Raw genomic sequence first — 25067 nt, forward strand, 5'->3', positions numbered from 1 at the left:
GTATCTAATTTTGAACCGTGACTGGCTCAGATAGGGTTTTAAGGAGACTCCTATCTCTATATGGGTGTTTTCACTGCATTTTTTCGATGCCTACAAGCACATTATTCAGGAAATGCCAGTGGAGAAGAATATTGAATTTCATCTAGTTTTTTGTTTGTTTGTTTGTTTTCGAATTTCATCTATATTGATGCAGAGTTGCAAATTCCTGGAGTATGCAAAATGAGGAAAGCAAGCCCAAGCTGCTGTCTCTGAAGCAAGTTGTGGATCATGGCAAATCACTGTTTCACACGTTTGTTTTTACTGCCTCAGTTTGAGGTTCTAAATGAGGAAACGTTTAGGTTGTGATGTCTTAGGTGAGCTTCTTATAATGAAATACCAGAAACTTGGAAAATAAAGTTGTTTATGAGGTTAGTTTTTTATTTAAGAATGTTGTAGTACTGCTTCACACCAAAGATATTTAGTTTATTTGAAAGTATAATAATGTTCTGACCAAACTCCCTCATTGAAGAAACTCTACTCCAAAGATTCAGTGACTTTTCCAAGGTCACAGATCTTGTTTATGATTTATTTATGATTCAGAATTTATCATAATTGTGGAATCTACGTATTTTCCCCATGATGTGAAAGGAATCTACTACAGAGTCAGTCATTAAAACTTGTAATACATTTTGTGTGGTATCTGCTGCCTTTTCATAGCATTTCCCTGTGTGATCCAAGCCCCAGTGAGATGTCCAGGGCTTTTTCTGAGTCTTGGTTTATATTGCCTATTTGATAAAATCCTTACCTTTCAATCACAGTCTTCCTTATTAAAAAAAAAAAAATTGCCAAAAAGTACTTTGAAACTACTTGTTAGCTGTGGATATATTCCCAGTGGTTGTAGGGAATTTCAGAGAAGTTAGAGATATCTCTCTGCCTGTCAACCCTGACTACTTCTAACAGTATTAGATAGACCCAGCTACAGCCCCAGCCAATGTCCTTCTTCTTAGACAGTTTTGAAGGCTAAAACTTTTAAGGAAGAATTTGAAATAAAAGAAAGCTCCAAGCCAAAAGAAAGTAAATTCGGTCCACTGCCCTCTTCTTATGGATTTGAGGCCATTTTGACAGTTTGATATAAATTCATAAAGTGTACCAAAGCCATCTTGATTTCAGGCCATGATATGGAAATTTTCCCCATAAATAAAAGTGCAATTTTAATATGATGCCTTTTATTTTGAGTGTTGTGGGTGGAAGCAGTCAGGTTAGTTAAATAAGCGATTTTCTGTTGTTTTTTCTCTCCAAGAGAACATGCTGAGAATGAAAGCATTGCTTTGAATTTTTGGTGTTGAATCTTTTTGCAACAGCATTCAGTCATGGAGACAGGAAAGGAGCTATAAACAGATCATTGGTGAAATAGTGATGGCTTAAATTCATCATATGTCAATAACACATTACTTTCTGTAGCATAATAAATACAGTGAAATGGCTGACATAAGTCTTTTGTATAGATTTTGCTCTGGTATAGGAGTGAAATGGAAAGGAGGTTTAAGTTTGAGGAGAAAAGGAAAAGGCAATAAAAATTTTTACTCATGTTTCCAGGAATGGGAATATATTTCCAAGGATGGGAAACCAGAGGGTACAAGCAGAGTACCAAGAGATAATCTTTTAAAACCATAGCTAAACTTCACTTAAGCTCACATAAACATCCCAACTCTTTTAAATATATATCTTTACTGAAAATATGTTTTTTAGCATGTGTTCTTATAAAAACAAGTGTTGCCTTATCAACTCTGTATTAATTTCCATATGGAAATCATAAAAACCTTTTTTTGCTCAAAAGTTTAGCTCTTTTGCAGTATATACATATAAAATGCCCATTTCTTACCTGTATCCATATCGCTTCATATAACTTATTAAAGGTTGGATCACTTTCTGTCTTCCTTTCTTCCATAGGATTACACTACAGAGATGTGAACAGATTGATGGGGCATGAGTCTAAAAACCAAAAGTCTGGATGGACATCTGAGAGTTCTTTGTATTTTTAAAGTGGTACTGAGATAAAAATATTTAAGGTCAAAACTGTTGTGGGAAGTATAGGACATATAATCAGTCGCCTTAGATATGAAGTTTAGGCTCTTCCCATGGATTTCCATCTCCTCCCTCTGTATAGCCATTTCCAAAAATAAGGGCACCTTCTGTTCATTCACCTACCGCTTAATGAGTATCTACTACTTGTTTGGCACCATGCAAGTTAAAAAAACCAATTAAGAAAATCCTTGTATTTAGAGAGCTTGAAGATTGATTATAAAGCAGTGGTATTATTTTTAAAGCAAATATCTCAGAACTTTCATGACCAAATCAATTATTTTGAGGCAGTGGGAGACACAGTACACTTATTGCCTATGACTCTGCCATCTTCCAAGAGTCTTCATAGCTGTCCCTTTTCTTTTATGTTCATTAATAAAGCTAGTACTTTGGCTTTTTTCATCATCTAGTATTTCCAGAATGGGTCTGAATAAAACCCCAGTCCCTTGCAGGACACATTTAAGCTGTGACATTGAGCATTAATTGAATGTAGAGAACTGGATTTCAGGATTGGAAATAAGCATATTAAGTTCAGCCTGGATGGAGTAAGAATTCATATCCCATAGATATCTTTCAAGCAGGGCAATAGAGGAAATGAAGAATATACTAGTATTGGCCACATTAACAATCTAAACCAGAATTTTATCATGATTATTTTTCTCTATACTAATGAGACTTGATTATGTAAAGAATCATTTTCCAAACAAGTGCTGATTTGGGTCCTGGAGTTATATGTTGGTGATTGTGTTGTGTATCTCTACGTCCATTGATAATTTATACTTTTGGGTCACTAGATGGTGCTCTTTCACTTTGAAATAAAATATATTTTCCATTGAGGCTTTTGCTTTTTATTTTATTCAGTTGATACAGAGATGGTGGAAAATCAAATTCTTTCATAAATTGAATCTGATGCTTTCTTGTCCCTTTACAGATGCATAGGAATTTTAATGTGATTATCCAACCTATGCAAGTAACAGGTTTTCAGATTAGCATACCACTCAATACTTAACTGTTAATTTATTTTGTATGAAAATATATTTTTCCCTGTAGAACCATTTTATGTTATATGTACTTGACTGATACATAAAACACTACAATTCTATTTTTTATGTGGTTTCACTTGCTGTGTCCTATACTTGATCGAAGAATGACTTGGGAAACAAACAAAATGCCAATTACTGGATCCTGGAGACCCAGGAATATATATTCTAGCAAGTGCTACAGTTGAGTACAATCAGGTATGTTTTGAGAAGTGCTAGGTTCTAATCCCCTAGGAGTAAGCATTTTCAGTGGAGATTAATGTTCAAGCCAGCGTACAGTAATTGAAACCAAAGTTGAAGACAGCTGGGATCAAAATTATGAATGTAGACAGACTTAATGTAAATATTGCCTAGAGGAGTTATACTGGATGTAATAATTATTGAAGAAAATACTGTGTTTACATAAGTGCATTAAGGTTGGTGAGAATCTTAAAGAGAAAAAGTGGTTCCTGTTAGGATGCAATAAGGAGCAAGCAGTGGTAACATGATGCCATACTGACTTGAAGTTGTTTGACATCTGTTTTGCCCTGCTTTTAGGCCCCTTACTCTATGATACCTGACGCTTAAACATTTTAGAAGGTTTAAAGCAATCTTAAGATCTTTCATCTTCGCAGTGCCCCTGTGACTTGACAAACATAAGAGGAAGGATTAAAGAACAGGGTAAGGAGAAGAGTCTAAGACCAAGGGCAGTTCCCAGGAGACCATCTCGGGACAGAATGGGGGCGGGGGGATTGGAGGTGACAGCACTGACTCAAATTAAGCACAGCTGCTGGGATGTCTCCCCAGGAGGCTAGAGGCATTCCTGAGCTCTGAAGGCTGCTGGTGCTCTGTTGTTGACTCTGATTGTTCTACCTTGATCTTAAGAGCCAGGAGCTTTAGGACAGTGTTTCCTCCCTCCTCTCTCCCTTCCTCTGTCTCTTCAATTGCCTATTTTTACCTTATGAGTATAATATGCTCATCATGGCATGGGTTTTCAAATGGACTGTTGGATGGGGATAGGTAAGTGACAATATCAGGGAAATATGTGTAGTTTGATAAAATTCCCACCAGGTGATTCTCTTTTCTTATCTTAGAGAGTTGATGGTTTGGAAGGACTGAGTTGGACCTGCTTGTTAATTGTGAAAAGTGTTCAGACAGTTCCTGACCCCATTGCTGATCTGAAGTGTAGTTCAGGATAAGAAGGACTCCGCAGAAAAGATGGTGTGTTGTAGGCAGGCAGTAAGGTTGACATCACCAGTGATGGTGATGACAATGCTCTCTTTTTTTTTTTTTTTTTTTTTCTCTCTGTTTTTCCACTTTATCACTTAAGCTAGTGTTATGGAACATCTGGCTTCCCCCAAATGGTCTTGGTCTCTCAGGCTGACCTGTGGGGTAATAGAACACTCTTTTGTTGGGGAGACTTGGAAACCTGACAAAAGAAAGAACTGAAACGACATCCTTACCCCAAGTTTGGCTGTAAAGATTCCAGCCTGGCGAACTGCTTCAGCTCCTTTAAGCTTTTACTCAGACCTCGTTTTCCCAATGAGGCCTAATGCCCAGACCTTCATCCCACAGCTGGTACTCCTCCTTCTATCTGTTCTCCTTTTCATAAGTTGTGTTCTAATACACTAGGTAATTTGTTTATCTGATTCATTTTTGTTTCCCTGTACAAAATTGTAAGCTCCATGTGGATAAGGGTCTTTTTCTTCACTGATATATCATCCAACCCCTAGAATAGTGACTGGTATATAGTAGAAGTTCAGAAAATACTTGCTAAATGAATTAATGTTTTCCTTTATCACATTCCATGGCAGTAATCATTAATACATGTAGCATATATTAGCCATTTAACAATAATTCTGGATAAATATTAAATATTCCTGAATGAAGATAATATTTTACTCTGTTAACCTTGATGTATAAAGATACCTTCTGAGTTAGGTTATCACATGTTTTTAAAAGTGTGGATCCAGAGGTGGAAGACATTGTATTATAATGAATGAGCCTCTGAGTGGTTTTCTAGGGCAAGTTATTACACTGCTCTATGCCTTAATTTCCTTTGGAAACAACCTTGCAAAGCTGTGGGGTAGATTAAATGAGTTAATGCATTGAAAGCTGTAGATCAGGACTTGGAATGTAGCAAGAATGTAGTAAGTAATAAAATGAATTTATAGATTCTTCACTTGTTTAAAAAATAATTACATTTGATAAACTTATTTTGCAGTTAAATGGTTTAGCTAGCTTTCAGAAGAAAAAAGCTATTCAGAAAAATGTACAACTTGGGGATTTCCATGTTCCTGTTTTAATTACAATGTTAGCATACCTAGAATGAATCAAATACTGAATTTCTTATGGAATCTCTTTTCTTATATTGTAATATCAATTTTAAAACAAAGAGTTTGGGGGTTTCATATAAGCCCTTTGTTTTTATTTTCTTCTAGATCCCCATATTAAGGTTTCTGGAAAGAAAGAAGATGTTAAGGAGGCCAAGGAAATGATCATGTCTGTCTTAGACACAAAAGTAAGTGAATGTTAAGGACATTCAGATGTCAGAACATTGTCTCTGCAAGGGCTACTTCATGCTGTTATGAAAAGAACCATTTGGAGAAGAAAAACCACAAGAAAGTAATGGTGGGTTTTAAAATATGTGTGATTCTACAATGGATGTAAAGTTCTGTTTAAAATTTAAATGAGCTCTCAAGCTGGGTAATTGAGTAATGTTATATATACATACTCAAGTGTGTGTGTGTGTGTGTGTGTGTGTGTGTGTGTGTGTGTATTTACCCACATATGTACGTATGTATGCTATCTTCAGATATAGACATTGACCCTGAGTAGTATAGGGCAATTAATGAAGTTAGGAAGAATTAGTATATTTGCCTTTATGATGCCAGAATGATCTTCTGTATAGTTGTGTGTGATGGCATGAAACTTGATACTTTATCTTCTAAGTTCTTTCTCTCTCTGCAGGTTAGGTTAGAGAGATAATAGGGAAATTTAGATGTGTAAAGATATATACTCATTTGTGAGAATTTATTCTATTAAACATTTCTAAATCACTATATGGCAGGCACTTTGCTAAGCATCTTACAAATATTTGTTAAATTCTCATAACCAACTCAGCACAGAGATATTAGGGAATTTGCCCAAAATCCAATAATAAATGGAGAGGTGGGATTTAAATCCAGGCTGTCTGGTTCTTAACCACTGTATTTTGCCACCTGGTATTTCACTGAAATGTTTTCTGATCTCTTCCTGTTTTTCTCTTGTTTTTTTTTTTTCCCTAAGAATTATTCACCTTACAATTATTAAATATTCTAGAATCTTTTCCCAAAAAAAGAATATATTTTTCCTGTGTTTTAAATGTTCAACTAAAGAACTAAGTTTAAAAATCACAGTATTTAATGGATATGTTTAAATTTTAAGAAATAAGACTATGTAAAAACCATCAATATCTTTAACATCTTGTTTTATTTTGACTTTTTAATTTCACCTTCTGAGGACTGAAGAATTTTTTATAAATGAGGAAAGGTTTCATATCTTTATAATTTTACAGTACTGAATTTCCCAAAATTAAATACACAGATTCTAATAGGACCACAATTATTCATTATGTCTTAGAATTTTACATTTGCTTTATTATAACTAATCGTATGCTTTGTATTGATTTATGTAAGCCATGTTACTGCTGGAGCTCTCTTCCTGCCACTGAAAATAACAGGTCTGCTGTGTAAAGTTTGACCTACAGTAATAGGCAAGTTGTGAAAATAGTGCTTACAAATACTTTTTTTTCCCAAAGACTTTTTAATTCAATTTTGGGTTTTATTTTTACTGTTTCTGTCACAGTTCAACAGTCCTACTAACCTACATATATTCAGTCTTGTAATTATTTTCATCTGATTTTAGTTATTTGAATTAAATGTTTTATGAATAATGTCTGTTAAAAATGAGTAATTTATTTGTAATTATACCTGACTTTATTTAAATGCTGCTTTCCAAAAAGCTATCTTGGTAAAGAGTGTATCTTTTAATTTCTTCTGACAAATTTATCTTAAAATGAGAATTTCTTTTTTATCGCCGAAGAGAAATAGAAAGTATGCATTTATAGATTAAGATGATCTTACCAAAAAAATTGTAAGATTTCCCACCGAGTCTTATTGTCAGTATTGTTCCCTTGGAGAAGAGTTCTAAGGAGTTTTTTCTTCCTTTTTCATGCATCAAGAATTAATACATTATTTCCATATAGAGCAATCGAGTCACCTTGAAGATGGATGTTTCACATACAGAACATTCCCATGTAATTGGCAAAGGTGGCAACAATATTAAAAAAGTGATGGAAGAAACAGGATGTCACATCCACTTTCCAGATTCCAACAGGAATAACCAAGCAGAAAAAAGCAACCAGGTGCTTTGTCTTTTCACATGAACTGTTACGAAAAAAAGTAAAGTTATAATTTTTCATATGCTTATTTTTTGGGGGGAGATGAAAGCAAAAAAATAATCATGGAGATACCATATGATCTTACTAATATGTAGAATCTAAAATAAATAAATAAATGAAACAAAGGAATAAACAAAAAGCAGAAGCAGACCCACAAATGCAGAAAACAAACTGATGGTTCCCAAAGGAGAGGGTGCTTGGGAGATGGGCAGCAGCGGGTGAAGGGGACGGGGAGCTACAGGCTTCCAGTTGTGGAATGAATAAGTCACTGGAGATAAAAGGCCCAGCATAGGGAATATAGTTAGTGGTATTGTAACAGCTATGGTGAGCATAGCATAACTTCTCAATTTGCCAAATCACTAAGGTTATACACTTAAAACTAATGTAACATTATGTGTCAACTATACTCAAAAATAAAGAATGTATGAGCCTTTTCATGGAGACCGAGATGCTCTACTTTTTTAAAGAGATGCCTACAGGTAGGCCTTAACTTTTAATCTCTAAGTAGTTGTAGAAGAGAGAGGAGGAACATAAATGTGATGGCAACATAAAATGAAGTCCTTTAGGCAAGGCCCAGAGAGCATTATGTTGGTCCAAGCACTGTCCACTGTGGGGATTCTGTCTGTAACATCACACACGTGGTTCTCCAGGGTAAATCACATCACCTTCTAAGAGGCAGTGCATGAGTGCCCATCTTCCTCATGTTGACTGAATTTTGTCTCTCTTTAGTTTATGCATATTTTCTAGTTCTTGTGTTTGAAAACAAATGAAACTCACTTGTCCATACAAAGCACTTTCAGTATTTGAAGATTATATTATTTGTGTTACTTGGGTTTTTCTCTGTAATCTAATCACAGTAGTAGAAACTGTCAGCTACAAAGATGAATAAGATAACAATCTTTTCTGAATGGGGACTAATGGTGACAGTGACACATTAGGAAGATAGAAAGCAAGGACAGTATTCAAAATATTTGACAATTGGTATAGCATGGGATATGGTCATCAGGAACAGTGTCCTGGAGCCCCATACCCTTACCCTCATGCCAGTATTAATTTTTTAGTTGAAAGATTATGGGAAAGTTCAGGGTATCCCAGGAGAGAGCTGCAGGTAATGTATGCAGTAGTTCAATAATTTTGAGTACTTACTGCAGCAGTATCATTGTATATTGATGTACAGTACAGACTTAATACACAGTATGCAGAGTTTAAACAACAGGTAGAAAATGCAGTGAACAAGAGAAATTAAAAAGTGGGCAGGATGGCATTATGGGAACTGAGAAATTTTAGGTCAGTCCAGCGGTTGATGTAAATTAGTTGACACAAATCAGCTGAGGAACTCATTAAAATGCAAATTGTGATTAAGTAGGATTGGGTTGGTGCCTGAAATTCTTCATTTTAATAAGCTCCCAGATAATGGCAATGCTGTTTTTTTCTGGGATGACATTTTGAGTGGCAAGGGTGTAGATAACTGGAAAAGCAGATGTGGGCTCAATTAAAATCTAACTCTGTATTTTCTTATTTTTGCAGGTATCTATAGCAGGACAACCAGCAGGAGTAGAATCTGCCCGAGTTAGAATTCGGGTAAGTATTACTTTAATACTGTAAATCAATGTCAGTAATGTTTGCATCATAAAGCAATAAAAATATCTTAACGTATCAATTTATAATCAAGTCATATGTTCAGTAGTTAGGAAATAGTGACAGAAGTTGTTTTAGTCTATTAAAAGTGTTTCTTAGAGATATTCCAGATTGTACCTGACTCCATTTCTCTGATGATTTTGAAATGATGAAAAAGAGGCCCAAAGAAGAATGCCACAGACAGTTTAAGTTACAAAACTCTCAGATTTCACAAAAGGCTCCTTTCATTTGAGAAACTTTATAAAGGCTACCCAAGCTTATGTCTGTAATAAAAGCAATATATGTTTTAGAATTCCATCCTCAGAAAAGAATGAGCTCTGCACATCTCTGTGCAATGATTCAGCTGTCTGCTTTGGGTTCTCATACTTTCATTTAGGAGCTGCTTCCTTTGGTGCTGATGTTTGAGCTACCAATCGCTGGGATTCTTCAACCAGTTCCTGATCCTAATTCCCCCTCAATTCAGCACATATCACAAACGTACAACATTTCAGTGTCATTTAAACAGCGTTCCCGAATGTATGGTGCTACTGTAATAGTACGAGGGTCTCAGAATAACACCAGTGCTGTGAAGGTAAGCAATTGAGATAATTATGAACATTGTAAGTGTACAATGCAAGATTATGCAAGTTTTATTTTTAAAGGATTTTGAACTAATTTTTCAGAATTTTCCCATGTATTGTCTTGGTTTATAGAATGTGTTGAATTTCCTCATAGCTATTAGAAGTACAGTGGAGTCTTTCCTTGTATGTGGACAGTTATTTAATAGGATTATTCCTTTCCCACCCTTTCTTCATAGGAAGGAACTGCCACACTGTTGGAACATCTCGCTGGGAGCTTGGCATCAGCTATTCCTGTGAGCACGCAACTAGATATTGCAGCTCAGCATCATCTCTTTATGATGGGTCGAAATGGAAGCAACATCAAACATATCATGCAAAGAACAGGTGCTCAGATCCACTTTCCTGACCCCAGTAATCCACAAAAGAAATCCACCGTCTACCTCCAGGGCACCATTGAGTCTGTCTGTCTTGCAAGGCAATATCTCATGGTAGGTTTACTGAAATCAGTGTTATGGTTTCATTTTATTTTATTTACTTCTTTGGGTACAGTATACCTGGCTGCACATACCTTACTACTGTGGTATTTATGAAAATACTTTGGAAGCTTTGTTAAATAAAAAAGTTTCATAGTAAAAGGAAATAAAGTAAGAGTAAGGTGTGTAGTACCTCACAAGCTTAATTTTATTACATAGGTGAGTAATTTCTTTGCAGTATTTTTTTTTTACTTAAACTAAACACAGAAGAGGATGCAATGAAGTAATTGATTATTTTCATCTGACATGCGTATTGGTTTGCATTTGACAAAGTCTTCTGTTTAAACAGAAAAGTAAAAATACTTTTTTTATCCTTAAAAATATAAATTTCAGTAGCATGAAACGTGAACATTTCACAGATTTCTGATACAATTTAAATAAATGGGATTTAAGCTATGAATTTGAGTCGTAATACACTGAAGAAAATAGCAGTTATGTAATTCAACACTGCTCCTGATTTAAAATTTGCAGTATTTCTGTCCTTCCTATATTCATTTAAAAACAGTGTGTAGTTTGATACATAGTAACAAAATGGATTGACATAATGTGAACTTACAAATATTCTTATTTAAAAAAAAAAACACTGTAGTCTTCTCTTCAAGAACTTGACCTTTAATGACATTTGAAATAGTAAGCCTCAGATGTGATCTTTGCTATTAGTAACTCACAGAATTTGTTTTTTTTTTTGTTTTTATTTATTTATTTATTTATTTTTTTTTTTTTCAGAATTTGTTTTTGAGAAAGTTTCAGAAAATCTAGTTTTTGTTTTTTAGGATAGAGAGGAGCACAAGCAGGGAGGGGTGGAACGGAGGGAATGGGAGAAAGACAATGATAAACAGGCTCCATGCTCAGCACAGAGTCCAACACGGGGTGGATCCCAAAACCCTGAGATCATGACCTGACCCAAGATCAAGAGTCACATCCTTAACCAACTGAGCCACCCAGGTGCCCCAGAAAACCCAAATTTTTATTGTTGATTCCATTCTTCTGACAAAAATTTATCATTAAGGATTATAATATATAATTATTTTGTTGTGAATTATTTTTTTTAGCCAAGCTTAGTTTATAAGGATACTTTTAATATACACCTAGTTGGGTAGCCTATTTGTTTCCAAAGGTTATTATGATTACTCTTCATAACTTTCTTTTTTCTTTTTTCTTTAGGTATTATTTTAAGTGAACTTTTTCAGATGTTCGGTACAGTTAGGAATTCATATTCATACTTTGATCATAACTATCAAAAATATAATTGTGCAATGAGACATTATTGCACAATATTGAAAGAAGTGAGGAAGAGAGGAATAAATTAAAAGGCTTTAACGTAGGGGTGTCTGGGTGGCTCAGACAGTTTAATGTCTGACTCTTGATTTCAACTCAGGTCAGGATCCTGGGTCATGAAATCAAGCCCTATGTCAGCTCCACACTTAGCACAGACTGTTTGAGTTTCTCTTTCTCTGCCCCTCTCCCCTCCCTCATGCATGTGTGCGTTCTCTCTCTCTCTCTCTCTTTCAAATAAATAAATCTTTAAAAGAAATAAAAGGTGGGGCTCCTGGGTGGCTCAGTCAGCTAAGCATCTACCTTCTGCTCAGGTCATGATTTCAGGGTCCAGGGATCAAGCCATGCATCAGCCTCTGTGCTCAGTGGAGAACCTATTTCTCCCTCTCCTGCTTTCCCTGTTTGTGCACTATGTCTGTCAAATAAATAAATAATGTCTTTAAAAAGAAAAGGCTTTAACCTACATTTTAAATGCAAAAATTACCTTTATTCACAAGGAACATAGAACACAGTGATTTCATTTTAATCCCAGTGTATTTGACTGTTACTTCTGATACTTACGTACAGAACCCAGCAATCAGTGGGCTAGTACTGAGTATCCTGAGAATCAGTACAGATATGGGATTCCTATACTTAGTAGATTTGGGGCCAGGAAGAAAGCATCAGAGAAAAAACCCAAGTGCTGACTGCTGCAAAGCTAAAAAGTGAGAAAGCTAAGAGAAGAAACAGTGTAGCGGTTTACTCCAGGAAAGAGGTAAGGCTGGAGAGGTAGGACTTGAGCTGGTGAAGAAGCCTTTTGTAGAGAGCAAACTACAGTATCTGTTTGAAAAATAGTCAGGGGTGCCTGGGTGGCTCAGTCAGTTAAGCATCTGGCTGGGGCCCAGGTCATGATCCCAGGGTCCTGGGAGGGAACCCCACATAGGGCTTCCTGCTCTGTGGGCAACCTGCTTCTCTCTCTCACTCTGCTGCTCCTCCTGCTTGTGCTCTTTCTCTCTTGTCTCTCAAATGAATAAATAATAATTAAAAAAAAAAAAGACAAATAGGAGGCTGGTCTAGCCTGAGGAAGGGGCAGATGTGAGGACATACAGGCGTATGATTGCACAAGCAAAGCTGGGCCAAAATGGGGAGATCTTTAAGGGCTGATTGATACATGTTTAGGTTTCATTCAGAACACAGTAAAAACCTGTGTGGTAAATCTTTGAGCAAAAGCACAAGATCAGTACCCTTGATGTGGTTCAAGATCTAGTTTCTGGCATCACCAACAGAAGTCAGAGAATGGAGGAATTTTCCAAGGTGGGACGTGGGTAAAAAATTCAGATCCAATAGGCAATTTCAGACATGTGTAATTTATCATTCAAAAGTAGTTTGTGTTCTCAGCATTATTTCCACCCCAATTCTCCGAGCTTTGGGATTAGCTTTATTACTTTGGTTAACTCTTCCAGTCCATAGAATTTTGTGTTGTTTGTAGGCATGTTAAATTACTAGATGTTTAAATGAGTAATATTTTACCTCCTATATTTTCTATTGTGACACTTCTTAGGGCTGTCTTCCCCTTGTGTTGATGTTTGATATGAAGGAAGAAATTGAAGTTGATCCACAGTTCATTGCTCAGTTGATGGAACAGCTCGATGTCTTCATCAGTATTAAACCAAAGCCGAAACAACCAAGCAAGGTTGGTTCACAATCTGGACCCAGAGAACCACGTATCATATTATGTTCTAGATTTATTTTCATATAAGTGTGTATTTGCATATACATGGAATTAAGTATTCTATATATGTCATTATATATTATACTTAGTTATTTAATACATAAGTTTGTAAAAACATTCATTATTGATCATTTTCTTTATGTCTTGGTTTTGGAGTCCATTTTTATGATTATTTTTTACAAGTGTATGAGAAAGAGAATATGTGTTTTTATTAATTTGCAACCTGGTAACTTTCAGCTTTATTAAGTTATCAGAGTTGATAAGGCTACACATTGTGTTAAGTGTGTATGTGTATGTATCCAATGTGATTTAAAAATATTTAGTTTACATGTTTTTTGTGAGCGACTCTGCTAGGCCTGGAGATTTAAATAATAGATGTCCATTTTCTTTAATGAAATAATAAGCTAATAATGATAATCAAAAGTAAATAATGAAGTGTCCCCAGTTCAGCTATCTTGGAACCTCTTCTCTAAGATGTGGCAAAATTTCAATAATTCCATGTATAGTCAAAATTTAATGGGATAAGATAGGGTTGAAACTCAGTGTATCACGTTCACTTAGAATCCTATCTTCTTTTGAAGAGGGCATGATTGTTTTTCTTAAGTTGGACACTGAACACCGTGTTTTTATGTATTTACATATATAAAATCATTTATATTATGCCATTATACATATGCCATGATACCTATTATTTTATAGAAATTAAAAAATGGAAAGCACAACTGTTTGGGAAAAGATAGGTTTGATTCTAAGTAAACGTGATACACTGAGTTTTAAGTTAGAGAACAGGACATTAATTTTATGTATCTTGAAGCTTCATGCTTAACTAATTTGAGTTGACTGGCGTCACTGTGGATACCAAGACTGGAAGATAAAGACAGGCGAGACAGTGCATATAAGGAGGGTTAGGCACAAGAGGAACCCCCAGATTTCAGTAAGAAATGAGAACAGGTCAGGGGAAGATAGATTGCAAGTGAGAATTCTAGAGCCTTGTAGCATCCCATGGCCATTTAATTCTGCTTAGCTGGCCCCGATGCTGACTACTGCTTTAACTGCTTTTTCAGTCACAAATTTTCTTTATTGCCCATTGGAGGCTCTCCTTCTTGAGTTTACGCGTCCAATTTTCTAGATGAGTCCATTGAGAAAAAAATATATTGTTTAGAAATTTATTTTACCATAAGCTTTGCCATTGATATGCCATCGGTGAAGAATAGTGGTACCTCAAGGTCTTTTAGTTAACTAGCAGACCATAAATGTCAAACCTAAGTGACTGTTATTATGTAGTCTATATATAGTGACAAGTTTGAGTTGTTTTGTAAAGATTAGATAAAGGGGAGAAGGCTTTAATGTAAAAGCAAGAGGATGCAAAGAGAATGGGCTATAGAGGCAGACAGCCTGAGGTCCAGTCCTCTCGCTGCTCCTCCACAGCTAGGCTGTGACCATGAGTAGATCCTTTATCCTCACTGAATATGAATAATAATGCCCATCCAGAAGGTTTCCGACAAGCATCTAGATTTATATACAGCTTCCATCTCAGTGCCTGGAACACAAGGCACACTCAGTAAGTTATAACTAACCTTTCATGATTTTACCACAGGAGTAAATATAAGAAATAAACAGAACTTTTTAGTTGATTTTTAAAACCACTTCAATATATTCCCTGAGTGGAATCTTTATTACCATATTCATTTCTCACCCACTCCCCAGTTCATTGTATACTGCTTGCATGTCACCTTTTTCTTTTCCATTATGTGTTTTCATAGTCTGTGATTGTGAAAAGTGTTGAGCGAAATGCCTTAAATATGTATGAAGCAAGGAAATGTCTCCTCGGACTTGAAAGCAGTGGGGTTACCATAGCAACCAGCCCATCCCCAGCATCATGCCCTGCCGGCCTGGCATGTCCCAGCCTGGACATCTTAGCTTCAGCAGGCCTTGGACTCACTGGACTAGGTATAAAATTTATTATTATAGTGCTTCTCAGTCACTGGGGGATTGCTTAGCTGGTTTGCTTTCTTTCTACCATTTGAGACTACATTTTAAAGGCTGTTTTTTTCCGTTGTCAGGCCCTCAGATTAGATGAAAAAGCAACAAAGCTCACATCAATCCATTTTAGGTTTGTTAGACTCTATAGACTTTTGTTACCCAGATTCTTTTTATTTGACATAAATAATCAAGGTCCGACTGTTTTATTTTCAGTAGCTATGTTTGCTTTCTAAATTAAGAATGCCATGAGAATGAAGTGAGCAGTCTGACTATAATTTATGTGCTTGTTCTCTCTTGCATTTGCAATATTGCCATCCATCCCTAGAGGTAAAGATTATCCAGTTTGCTTTTCAAAAAGTAATTGGAAATCTGTATGAGGGTTAGGGAAGGGGGAGGTGAAAATGAGCTGAACCCCCATTCCCAGTGGTCAGAACTGTGTTGTCCAGGTCCAAAGGAAATCTAGCCTGCAGCTACCAAGAGGAGCAAATGGAGCAAATGGACCTGTATTTATATTTAAGGCAAAGAATAGAAGATGAAAGAGCATCATCCCCTCATTGCTTTAGTTCTTTGAGAAAGTGAGGTGAGGCATTTCATGGTTGTGATATGTACCACCTCACTATGGATTCCTATTTACAGGCTAGAGTTCATTGCGATATTGTAATTATCCTAGATTCACTACTTTTTGCACATTTTTCAGTAGCCTTAATATAAAAAGTGAATGTAATAAATTTAGAAAATAATTTTGCCTCATTCAGTATTGATCTGAGACAAAAAATACTCTCAGCCTTCTATAATTTTTTTCTAACAGCTATTTCTTGTTTTTTTAAAAATTATAATATGATTATAATGTGATTAAGATTCCAGATAGCCATGTCTAGAAATCATTACAGTAAAGAGAGTCTCTTTTCCCCTTGGCCCCTAATCTTCCAAAATTGTCTCTTCCACCGGAGATCTGAACAGTCATAACACATGCATGTTAGTTAGGAAGTGCCAGTGAGATAATTTAGCAGGAGCCAAGTTCTTCCTTTCTTGAGAGAAAAAAAGTGAGCAAAGATTCAGCTACTCAATTTTTAAAATGTTTTTATATCTGTATCTATCTTGTAATATTTAATACTTTAAATATTTCTGGAAAGTTATATATAATTTCATATTTTACTTTAGAATATATTTAAATACCTGAAGGGAAATTTCATTATTTAAGTCAAACATTAAATCCTTAAAACAAGCAAAAAACAAACAAAAAAAATTGTTTCTCAGAAAAGTTTTCATTCTCATTGAGATGGACCAAAGAGAAGTCATTTGTTTTAACATATGAACAAAAACTGCTCCAGGTAGCTCGGCCTCTCCATAAATGGGCCTAATGTAGTCATTCTACTGTAGGAAAAAAAAAATCCCCTACTCTCTGCTAATTGTACATGGTTTGGAAACAGTTTGTTTGGAAACAGAAAACAAGTGAGTTATGCAGAGAAATAAAAATGAGTTTCCACTTGAGCAGAAATGTGTTCATCCTGGCCAGTTGCAATAGATACAAAACAGCTGGCATTGCTCAGTGACCCTGACCACCTCGCTGGTTTGCATACACCTGTCTTCCATTTTCTTCAGCATCTGTTTGTAGATAGTTTGGTTTCTGTGTTGGAGTTGTATCATGCAATATTTCCTGTGAATATTTGAAGGAAGGTAATCTGCCACTCATTTTGTACTTGGAAAATATCAGACTATATCAGTGTGCATTCCAAATGGCAGTATGGTGCCATCTGTATTTTTAAGTCTTGAATTTATGCATATTGACTTGACATTCATTTATTGCAGGTCTTTTGGGGCCTACCACCTTATCTCTAAACACATCAACAAGCCCAAACTCACTCTTGAATGCTCTTAATAGCTCAGTCAGTCCTTTGCAAAGTCCGAGTTCTGGCACACCCAGCCCCACATTATGGGCACCCCCACTTGCTAACACTTCAAGTGCCACAGGTGAGTATCATTTAAGTACAATCAAAGACATGTTAGATATCAGTTTTTAAATAAAATGTACTAGTGGCTCTCTTCCCCTAGGGAAAAATAATGGTTCAAAGTATACTGCAGCTAAACAGAAATTTCCCAGTGTGTAAATTAAAATGAAGCATGACAAAGCAGTGTGTTTTTCATTAAAAGTAGAATATAATCTTCAGACGTGACAAACAGATCAAGAGAAAGAGTATGATGAGCAGAAAGCAGTGGCAAAGACACTTGAAACTCACTGACCGGGTAATGAAGAAATGTAGTTCCAGTTGGACAAATGTGCTTGGTAGTCATATGGGCATAGTAAATCTAGCTAGTTTCCTCATCAGTACAGTAAAGAGCTTAGATTAAATATTCTTGTTCCATTTAAACATTATTTTGTGTTTTTATAGTAATGTTAAACCTATTTATCGAGAGGTATCAAAATTGAATTCTCTACTGAATTTGTAGCAACAAAAATGAAGTTTTCTGTTTTTACTAAAAATAATAAAGTAGTATTTGTTGAATCTGAGTTTTTTCCTGTCTAATATCTGCCATGAAATGTCGTTGTAGGTTTTTCTGCTATACCACACCTTATGATTCCATCTACTGCCCAAGCCACATTAACTAATATTTTGTTGTCTGGCGTGCCCACCTATGGGCACACAGCTCCATCTCCTCCTCCTGGCTTGACTCCTGTTGATGTCCATATCAACACTATGCAGACAGAAGGCAAAAAAATTTCTGCTTCTTTAAATGGACATGCACAGGTAATGTCATTTGCCAGAGTAGTGTGATCTATGCTGTTTGTAAGAGATAAGCCACTGATAATGTGTATAAACTTTCACCTGAAGTGAATTTTAGAATTGTGACCATATCTGTATGTTATTTTCTATTATCATTTTAGTCTCCAAATATAAAATATGGTGCAATACCCACCTCATCACTTGGAGAAAAAGTGCTGAGTGGGAATCATGGTGATCCATCTAGACAGACAACTGGACCTGAGCAGGCATCTCCCAAATCAAACCCCACAGAAGGTAACTTTCCTTCTGAACTTCATGCTGGTCTGTTACTTGGATAAAGGGGGTTGTAAAGTCTGTGTGGTGATTTCAAGTTGGTTTTGCTAACCAGTTAGGATGCATCCTGCCTCAAGTATGCAGAAAGACATCTTGAATAAAATTCCAAAGAACACAGGGAAAGATAAACTAAAAACACTTCCACAGAAAGAATCACTTCCCATTACATTGGCACTTCCTAAATTAAAGTGGATGTAATTGTGCAAGAGGAAAGCATCAATTTATTAAATGTATACATACAATTTTTTCCAAATATTTCTTTTTTTAAAACCCTGTCACCCCTAATAATCTTTTAAAAATGTGAGGGTCTTCTCCTTAGATTTCATCTTGAATGAAATTTGAGACAGCCTGAATTTAAAGTCTTCTTTGCAGCTGAAAGCTGTTATGCCTGGGTCTCTTTTGAATTTGGTTCTGATCTGTTTCCATCGCAGGTGGTTTGTTGATGATAAGGTGACATTTGGATTTTCACTTTGTCCCTTCTGCAGGTTGTAACGATGCTTTTGTTGAAGTAGGCATGCCTCGAAGCCCTTCCCATTCTGGGAATGCTGGTGACTTGAAACAGATGATGGGTCCCTCCAAAGTTTCCTGTGCCAAGAGGCAGACAGTAGAACTGTTGCAGGGCACAAAAAACTCACACTTACAGTATGTATTTTAATCTTTAAAAGTCCTTGACCCTTTGAAAGAAAATGTGTAACAGGCTGGATTTGTTTTAAACTCAGTAGTTGGTATTCTTTGGTTCAAGTAAGTTTGATCTTCTCCAAGAGTGTTTTTTATTTTTCATTATAACTATCTTTTCTTTTTCCTTTTAAAAATTGTATTAAGGAAGAGCATCTGGTAATTTTCAGTCCTCTCTCTTCTCTGTAGTGGTTGAGTTTATGTCTGGATTCTCTAAACCATCTCTGCTGCTCTGAAAATGCTCTTGAGCAGGGCAGTATTTAGTTTCTGAGTTTTATTGGGGAAATTTTCCCACTGCGAATTCTCCTTTGTTTTGCCCCGACTTTCTAACTTAAACTATGGCTTCCTTGTTCCAAAGTAGTTAATTGCTAACTTTGGTAATAAATACTTGACAGCTTCATGATTTTATGTATTACAAACCACAGTGAGTATAAATACATATATTGTATTAACTATAACTCTCCCTTTCTGTAGCACAGTTACAAATGTGTTATCCTTACTTTATTTTCTTCTTCTATTTATTTTTTTCAAATAAGCAGTCTATTCACAGTTTTTTTAAAAAAGGTGATACAGTGAGTGAAATGCTTCTATGTTGGAAAGTTTTGCTCCCATCCATCTCCATCCACCCAGTTTCCTCTACTGTCTTACTAGTTTTCTTATATATCCTTACAAAGGAGAGTATCTTCAGACAAAAATAGCCTTTCTGTTTTTACTTCCTGTTGTCCTTACCAAATCTGTTTTGCTTTTATAAACTCTTTGGTCAGTTAATTATTCTTGTTCTCATTTCGTACAGATCTGCTTTAATCTGTGTTTTCCTTTACGTGGTACTAGTAGCCACAGTGAACATTATTCAACGTAGGTTGGGGAAGTAAATTTGCCTTGTTCCTTGTATGGAAGCATTTGAAGGGTATGCCTGTTCCTTTCATCATTAAATATGTTCTGAACTTACCTCTCATCTGAATTAAGCTGCAGCCTCTAGAGTGGTCTCTCTTGCCCCTTACCCTTTAAGCAGCTCAAACAGTCCTTTATTTTTGTTCCAGCAGTTTTTTTGAACACAAAAGTCTGATTTTGTTACGCTCTGGCTTTAAATACACCAATCATCCACATTGCTTGCTTCTTTTCCTTTGCTTATGCTGTTCTCCTGGCCTTTACACTGGTGAGCCTGCAGAGGCCCTTTAAATTCCAGTTCTGTTGTCCTGTGTGAAGCCACTGCGAACTTTTGTTAAGCAAACAAAGTTCATTGCTCCTCCTCTTATATTCCAAAAGCCTGTTCTAAATTCCTCTGAATTCCCCTGGAACAATGGGATAGTGAATGATAAAAGAATAAATGAATCTGATCAACTCTTTGACTAATACTGTTTCTTATTTCTCTTTTACTTGAGCTTAACATGCAATTGGATTTGAATTTGAGGTGCATGTATAGGGCATTACTAATCTTGTAATTCAGATCATTTTTTTCTCTTTTAAGAGTCATTTTTATGTTCATCCATGCACCCTGAGCGGGTACTGGAAAATATTTATTTATCTGATACCTGTATCATAGTAGGTTTGTTAGCAATACCATGTGCATTTCACACACAGGAATTGGGTCATCTGCATGCCTGCAGATTGACTTGTTTCTGCTTAGACTGCATATGTGTGAGTCATTGCTATCTCTTTGATACATGCAAATTGGAAATCTTGACGGTATGTCTATTCCATATGTACCATAGACATATGCCATACATACTGCATATAATGTTTGTGAAAGTGTATCATGAAATAGTTTCAACTCCAGCGCTAGAGTCATTTGCATGGGTTAAAATTCCACTTCTACTGTTTACCAGAGGTATAACTTGGGTAAAGTACTTCCCTTATCTGTAAAATGGGAATACTACTACTACCTACTTCAGAGCTGTGTGGTGAAGATTAAATGAAATAATGCATGTAAATAGTTGACAGTGGTAAACATGTAGTAAGTGTGGCACATAGGAAACGTTCAGTACATTGGCATATAAACATGGAGTGTTAAATTCCAAACTGTTTCACAGCAGCACTGACAGGTTGCTCTCAGACCCTGAACTGAGTACCACAGAAAGCCCTTTGGCTGACAAGAAGGCTCCCGGAAGTGAGCGTGCTGCAGAGAGGGCTGCAGCCGCCCAGCAAAATTCTGAAAGAGCTCGCCTGGCCCCACGCCCATCATATGTCAACATGCAGGTAATGATGAGAAATGGGAGACTCATCCAAATGTAGGGTGGTAGGGTTAGGGAATGGAGAATTAGTGAGTATTTAGCAATAGCATAGAAATTTGGTTTTCCTTCTGCACTCTAGTCAAAATTAAATTTAAATATATAGGAATTGGTTTTGCCATAAACATTAAAAATGAAAAGCAGAAGTTAGCTTAAGTGAGAAAAATTATTTAAAGTATTGTATTAAAATTGGCATAAAATGGTCTATGTCACTATGTCTTATGAAATACTATTCCTCTGTTACTTAAAGTTTAGATAAATGTAGAAGGCTGTTATTTTTAAGTATTACTGCCTCATAACATAGTCTTGGATAAATATAATTATCTTTCTACCTACTTAATGGATATAAATTTGGTGTCACTCAGATAGTTCAAAATAACTAATGTAAAACTTTAGGTTTTTGAAAGTAGATGCTAAATATTCCTGATGATTTTAGCCCTAGGATTTCTTTTTTTTTTTTTTTTTTTTTTAAGATTTTACTTATTTATTCATGAGAGACACAGGCAGAGGGAGAAGCAGGCTCCCCTTGGGGATCCCAATGCAGGACTCGATCCCAGGACTCTGGGATCATACCCTGAGCCAAAGCCAGATGCTCAGCCATCCAGGTGTCCCTACATCTAGGATTTCAAAAACATTGTCAAACTGTGTTATCTAAAAATCTAGCTCTCCTGATTTACCGTCATGATCTTAATCACACATCCTAGTTTGTCTACATCAACCATTAACTTATATAATTCTGGCCTAATTTTTATTTGTAGCACCTTTCACTCTTAGAAATACCCTGTTTCAGACTGTAAATTTTATGTGCACCCTATATATGATGGTATACTCCTCCTAGAAGAATCAAAGAGCTCTCACCAGTTGGTTCTTGGCCCTCCTGGTAGGCCTTTGAGACATTCTTAAATCAAGCCTCAGTTAGTCCCTAATTGGAGAGCTGAGAACACTGGGCTTGAGTTGAGATGTAGCTCTGTCTGCTTTCTTCAAAATGACCTACCTTGGTCCTGGTAGATCTGACTGTCACTGAAATCACTTACTTTCTGTGAACAGAAGAATGAATGGTGGCATTCTGGTCCGGTACAATAAAAAGTAACTAGGTTTAATTTTACTGTATTGCTTAATGTCATTACAGATCAAAGCTAGACATTTGTCATTTATCTCACTTCAAAAGCAAAGACTGTGCCAATTAGGCTTAATAAGTTATCTTAACATCATCCCATTTCAGGCCATGCTTTACTTAAGTGAGAAGGGGATGTGGAGAACCAAGAGGCCAGTAGATAACCAGAAAGCATTTTAGTAATGTGTTATTTTGAAATTTAGGCTATTACTAGTTATTCACTCTACTTTAGCATATATTGGTCCTGGTGTGTTAAATACTCACAGTAAATAGGATTTTTTTTTCCCTTTTGAAGGAAAATTTTTAATTCTTGTCACTTTCATGTCAGAACTAGTTAACTTATTCTAATTAATTAGTTTGAAAACATGTTTATAGTTATCATACTTATACTACATTACTGTCACATTATGGTGCATAGTTTAGCATGTGTCCCAGGCAGATTCATGGGCTATAGTCAAAACCTTTGTTCTCTAATTACAGGGTATTGGGAAGACATTTGGATAGACTGGCAATAAACATAATTTCTGTTTTATTTTCAGGCATTTGACTATGAACAAAAGAAGCTATTAGCAACCAAAGGTATGTGCTATGTTAATGATCTATACTTTGATTTTTTTCTAGAACACCCATAAAAGGTTTTCTAGTATTTATGTTGAATTGAGAAATTGGACCTTCATAAAGAGAAACCTAGAATATTTAGGTTCAAGTTGCAGAAATTTAGTTGGGAATGAATGTGTTTTGTTGAATACATTAGCATTAGATCAATTAAGAAATAATGTAGCATTTTTCAGTTTACTATTACTTTGTTATAAGGTGTTTTGTGAATATATTTTAAGGCATTTTGGCATTTCATGTTAAGAAATAATATTCAGTGATAATCTCTTTATTCATACCAAAGAAACAACATTCACCAATATTTTATTTAAGAAAAACTTTAAAAATACCAAACATTTGTTTTATATGCTGTTTCCCAAAGCTATGTTAAAGAAACCAGTGGTGACAGAAGTCAGAACACCCACAAATACCTGGAGTGGCCTGGGGTTTTCTAAATCCATGCCAGCTGAAACTATAAAGGAGCTGAGAAGGGCCAACCATGTGTCCTATAAGCCCACAATGACAACCACTTTTGAGGTTCGTAGAGTCATGCCTTACCCATTCTTCCTGTCTGTTCTCTCAGAAAATGAGAGGTACCATTCTTTATTTACATAAGGAAAAGTTAATTGTGATTTGTTCTAATTTCCGTTCCTATAAACATATTACAATCAAATTAATGCAATCTAATATATTATGGTCTTTATGTAACTTTCCTCAAAGTTGTTGATCAACTGTTAAAGAGATAAAAATTTGGATAAATGTGTTTTTGTTGGGGGGAGAGTGTTACAAATGATAGAGTGTGGCTGAAATTAAGCAAAGGACAGCTGTAATATTCCATAAAAATCTATAAAGAATTCCTTTATTTAAGGGTATCACTAGCAGGCCCACCATAGGGGGGAAGAGGCAAATACTCAACAAAAATAAGTTTTCAGATACGAGTTAAAAAATTTAGCATGTTCAGATGTGCCAGGAACACAGCAGGAAATATCATAAACAAGAGCTCCAAAATTTTATGTTTCCCAGATGTTGGCTGCACTGCTCAGGGTAAGACTGGGAAGCTGGCATCCTTGCTGCATGCGGAAGGGATCCAGTGTTCCATATTTCTCAGCCATGCTGCACGTGACTTGCTAAGCAAGGCCTTTTCAATCTGACAGTATCAAATTTTGGCTGTAAGCCTTTTCTGAGGTGGGGTGGAATCAGAGCACATGCATGCACACACAGTTCTGGGGAGAATATGCAAACCCAAATGTGAATAAAAATCATGAATCCAAGAATCACAGTGTTCAATTAGAACACTGTATGCTGAAAAACAAATACTGGTTAAGGGTTTCATAATTGTTAGTCTAATAACTAGCAATTGTAGATTGACCTTCTTTTCTCCAGCAATTTTCCTTGCAATAAATTAGACTGTTGATGAAAGGCAAAAGCAAACATCAATTTTTTCCATTGTTTTTAAGTGTAAAAGAAAATACTAAAAAGAACAGTCTCTTGTGAATTTTATTGTCAGACTTATAGGCTGCCAGGTTGCTACTGTATCTAAAGACTGAAGTTACTGTCAGCAGCTAGAATGTAGGAACATTATGAAAAATTTTGAGGCTCTAGGAGGCATACTGCTCTTTCTGCCATTATAGCTCTCAGAGAAAATAAGCCTTCCTTTTGTTGGCAGAGACCTTAAAACTTGCTGTTCTAATTCTTAGGCTTTTAGTTGATGCCCCTGTGGTCATCGTTTCACTCATCCTTGCCTTTGGCAGAATGGAGTGTTTAGGTCATTGATCTGTTTCTGTAGTTTCTGAGATGAAATATTTTACTCTAGAAATGCTAAGTCACTTGTGTTCTCAAAGACCAGCAGTATGACTGGTTGAAATGATGATCGTTTTGATAATGTAGTGGTCGAATGAAGGAGCTGTGGTGTCTGACAGCCACCCCTGATAGATGTACAGCTTTGATGAGTGACATCTACTCTCTGAACCTGTTTTCTAATTTGAGTTGTTTTGTGGTTGACATGGAAGAAAGCATCCAGTACGTAACAAGGTATATGGTAAATTCTCAGTAATATTGAGCAGCTACTGCTCTTTCATATGGAGAACTTTACTCTGAAGAAAACCACACACTGGCTGAAAGTTGAGATTATGTATATGAAAGCTTACTGCTGGAAGTATTACTGCACATTCAAACCAGA

At 35.9% G+C, this 25067-nt stretch overlaps 1 protein-coding gene across 5 annotated transcripts in view; it reads left to right on the plus strand.

Annotated features, from left to right (window-relative positions):
* Positions 1–25067, plus strand: part of BICC1 (BicC family RNA binding protein 1) — a 270915-nt gene that overhangs the window by 227788 nt on the left and 18060 nt on the right. For 3 of the 5 annotated variants that reach the window (XM_038533968.1, XM_038533966.1, XM_038533969.1), the window contains 14 exons: positions 5522–5601; positions 7327–7485; positions 9049–9102; positions 9536–9730; positions 9956–10207; positions 13068–13199; positions 15002–15188; positions 17031–17192; positions 17772–17968; positions 18106–18238; positions 18763–18919; positions 20983–21148; positions 22834–22873; positions 23271–23425. In XM_038533968.1, coding sequence (XP_038389896.1) covers positions 5522–5601; positions 7327–7485; positions 9049–9102; positions 9536–9730; positions 9956–10207; positions 13068–13199; positions 15002–15188; positions 17031–17192; positions 17772–17968; positions 18106–18238; positions 18763–18919; positions 20983–21148; positions 22834–22873; positions 23271–23425 — 2069 coding nt within the window. Of the gene's footprint in view, positions 1–3222; positions 3300–5521; positions 5602–7326; positions 7486–9048; positions 9103–9535; positions 9731–9955; positions 10208–13067; positions 13200–15001; positions 15189–17030; positions 17193–17771; positions 17969–18105; positions 18239–18762; positions 18920–20982; positions 21149–22833; positions 22874–23270; positions 23426–25067 lie in introns of those variants that run through there. The other 2 variants (XM_038533970.1, XM_038533967.1) reach the window with 2 other exon arrangements.

Source organism: Canis lupus, chromosome 4, assembly GCF_011100685.1.
Source record: "Canis lupus familiaris isolate Mischka breed German Shepherd chromosome 4, alternate assembly UU_Cfam_GSD_1.0, whole genome shotgun sequence".
Lineage (NCBI taxonomy): Eukaryota > Metazoa > Chordata > Mammalia > Carnivora > Canidae > Canis > Canis lupus.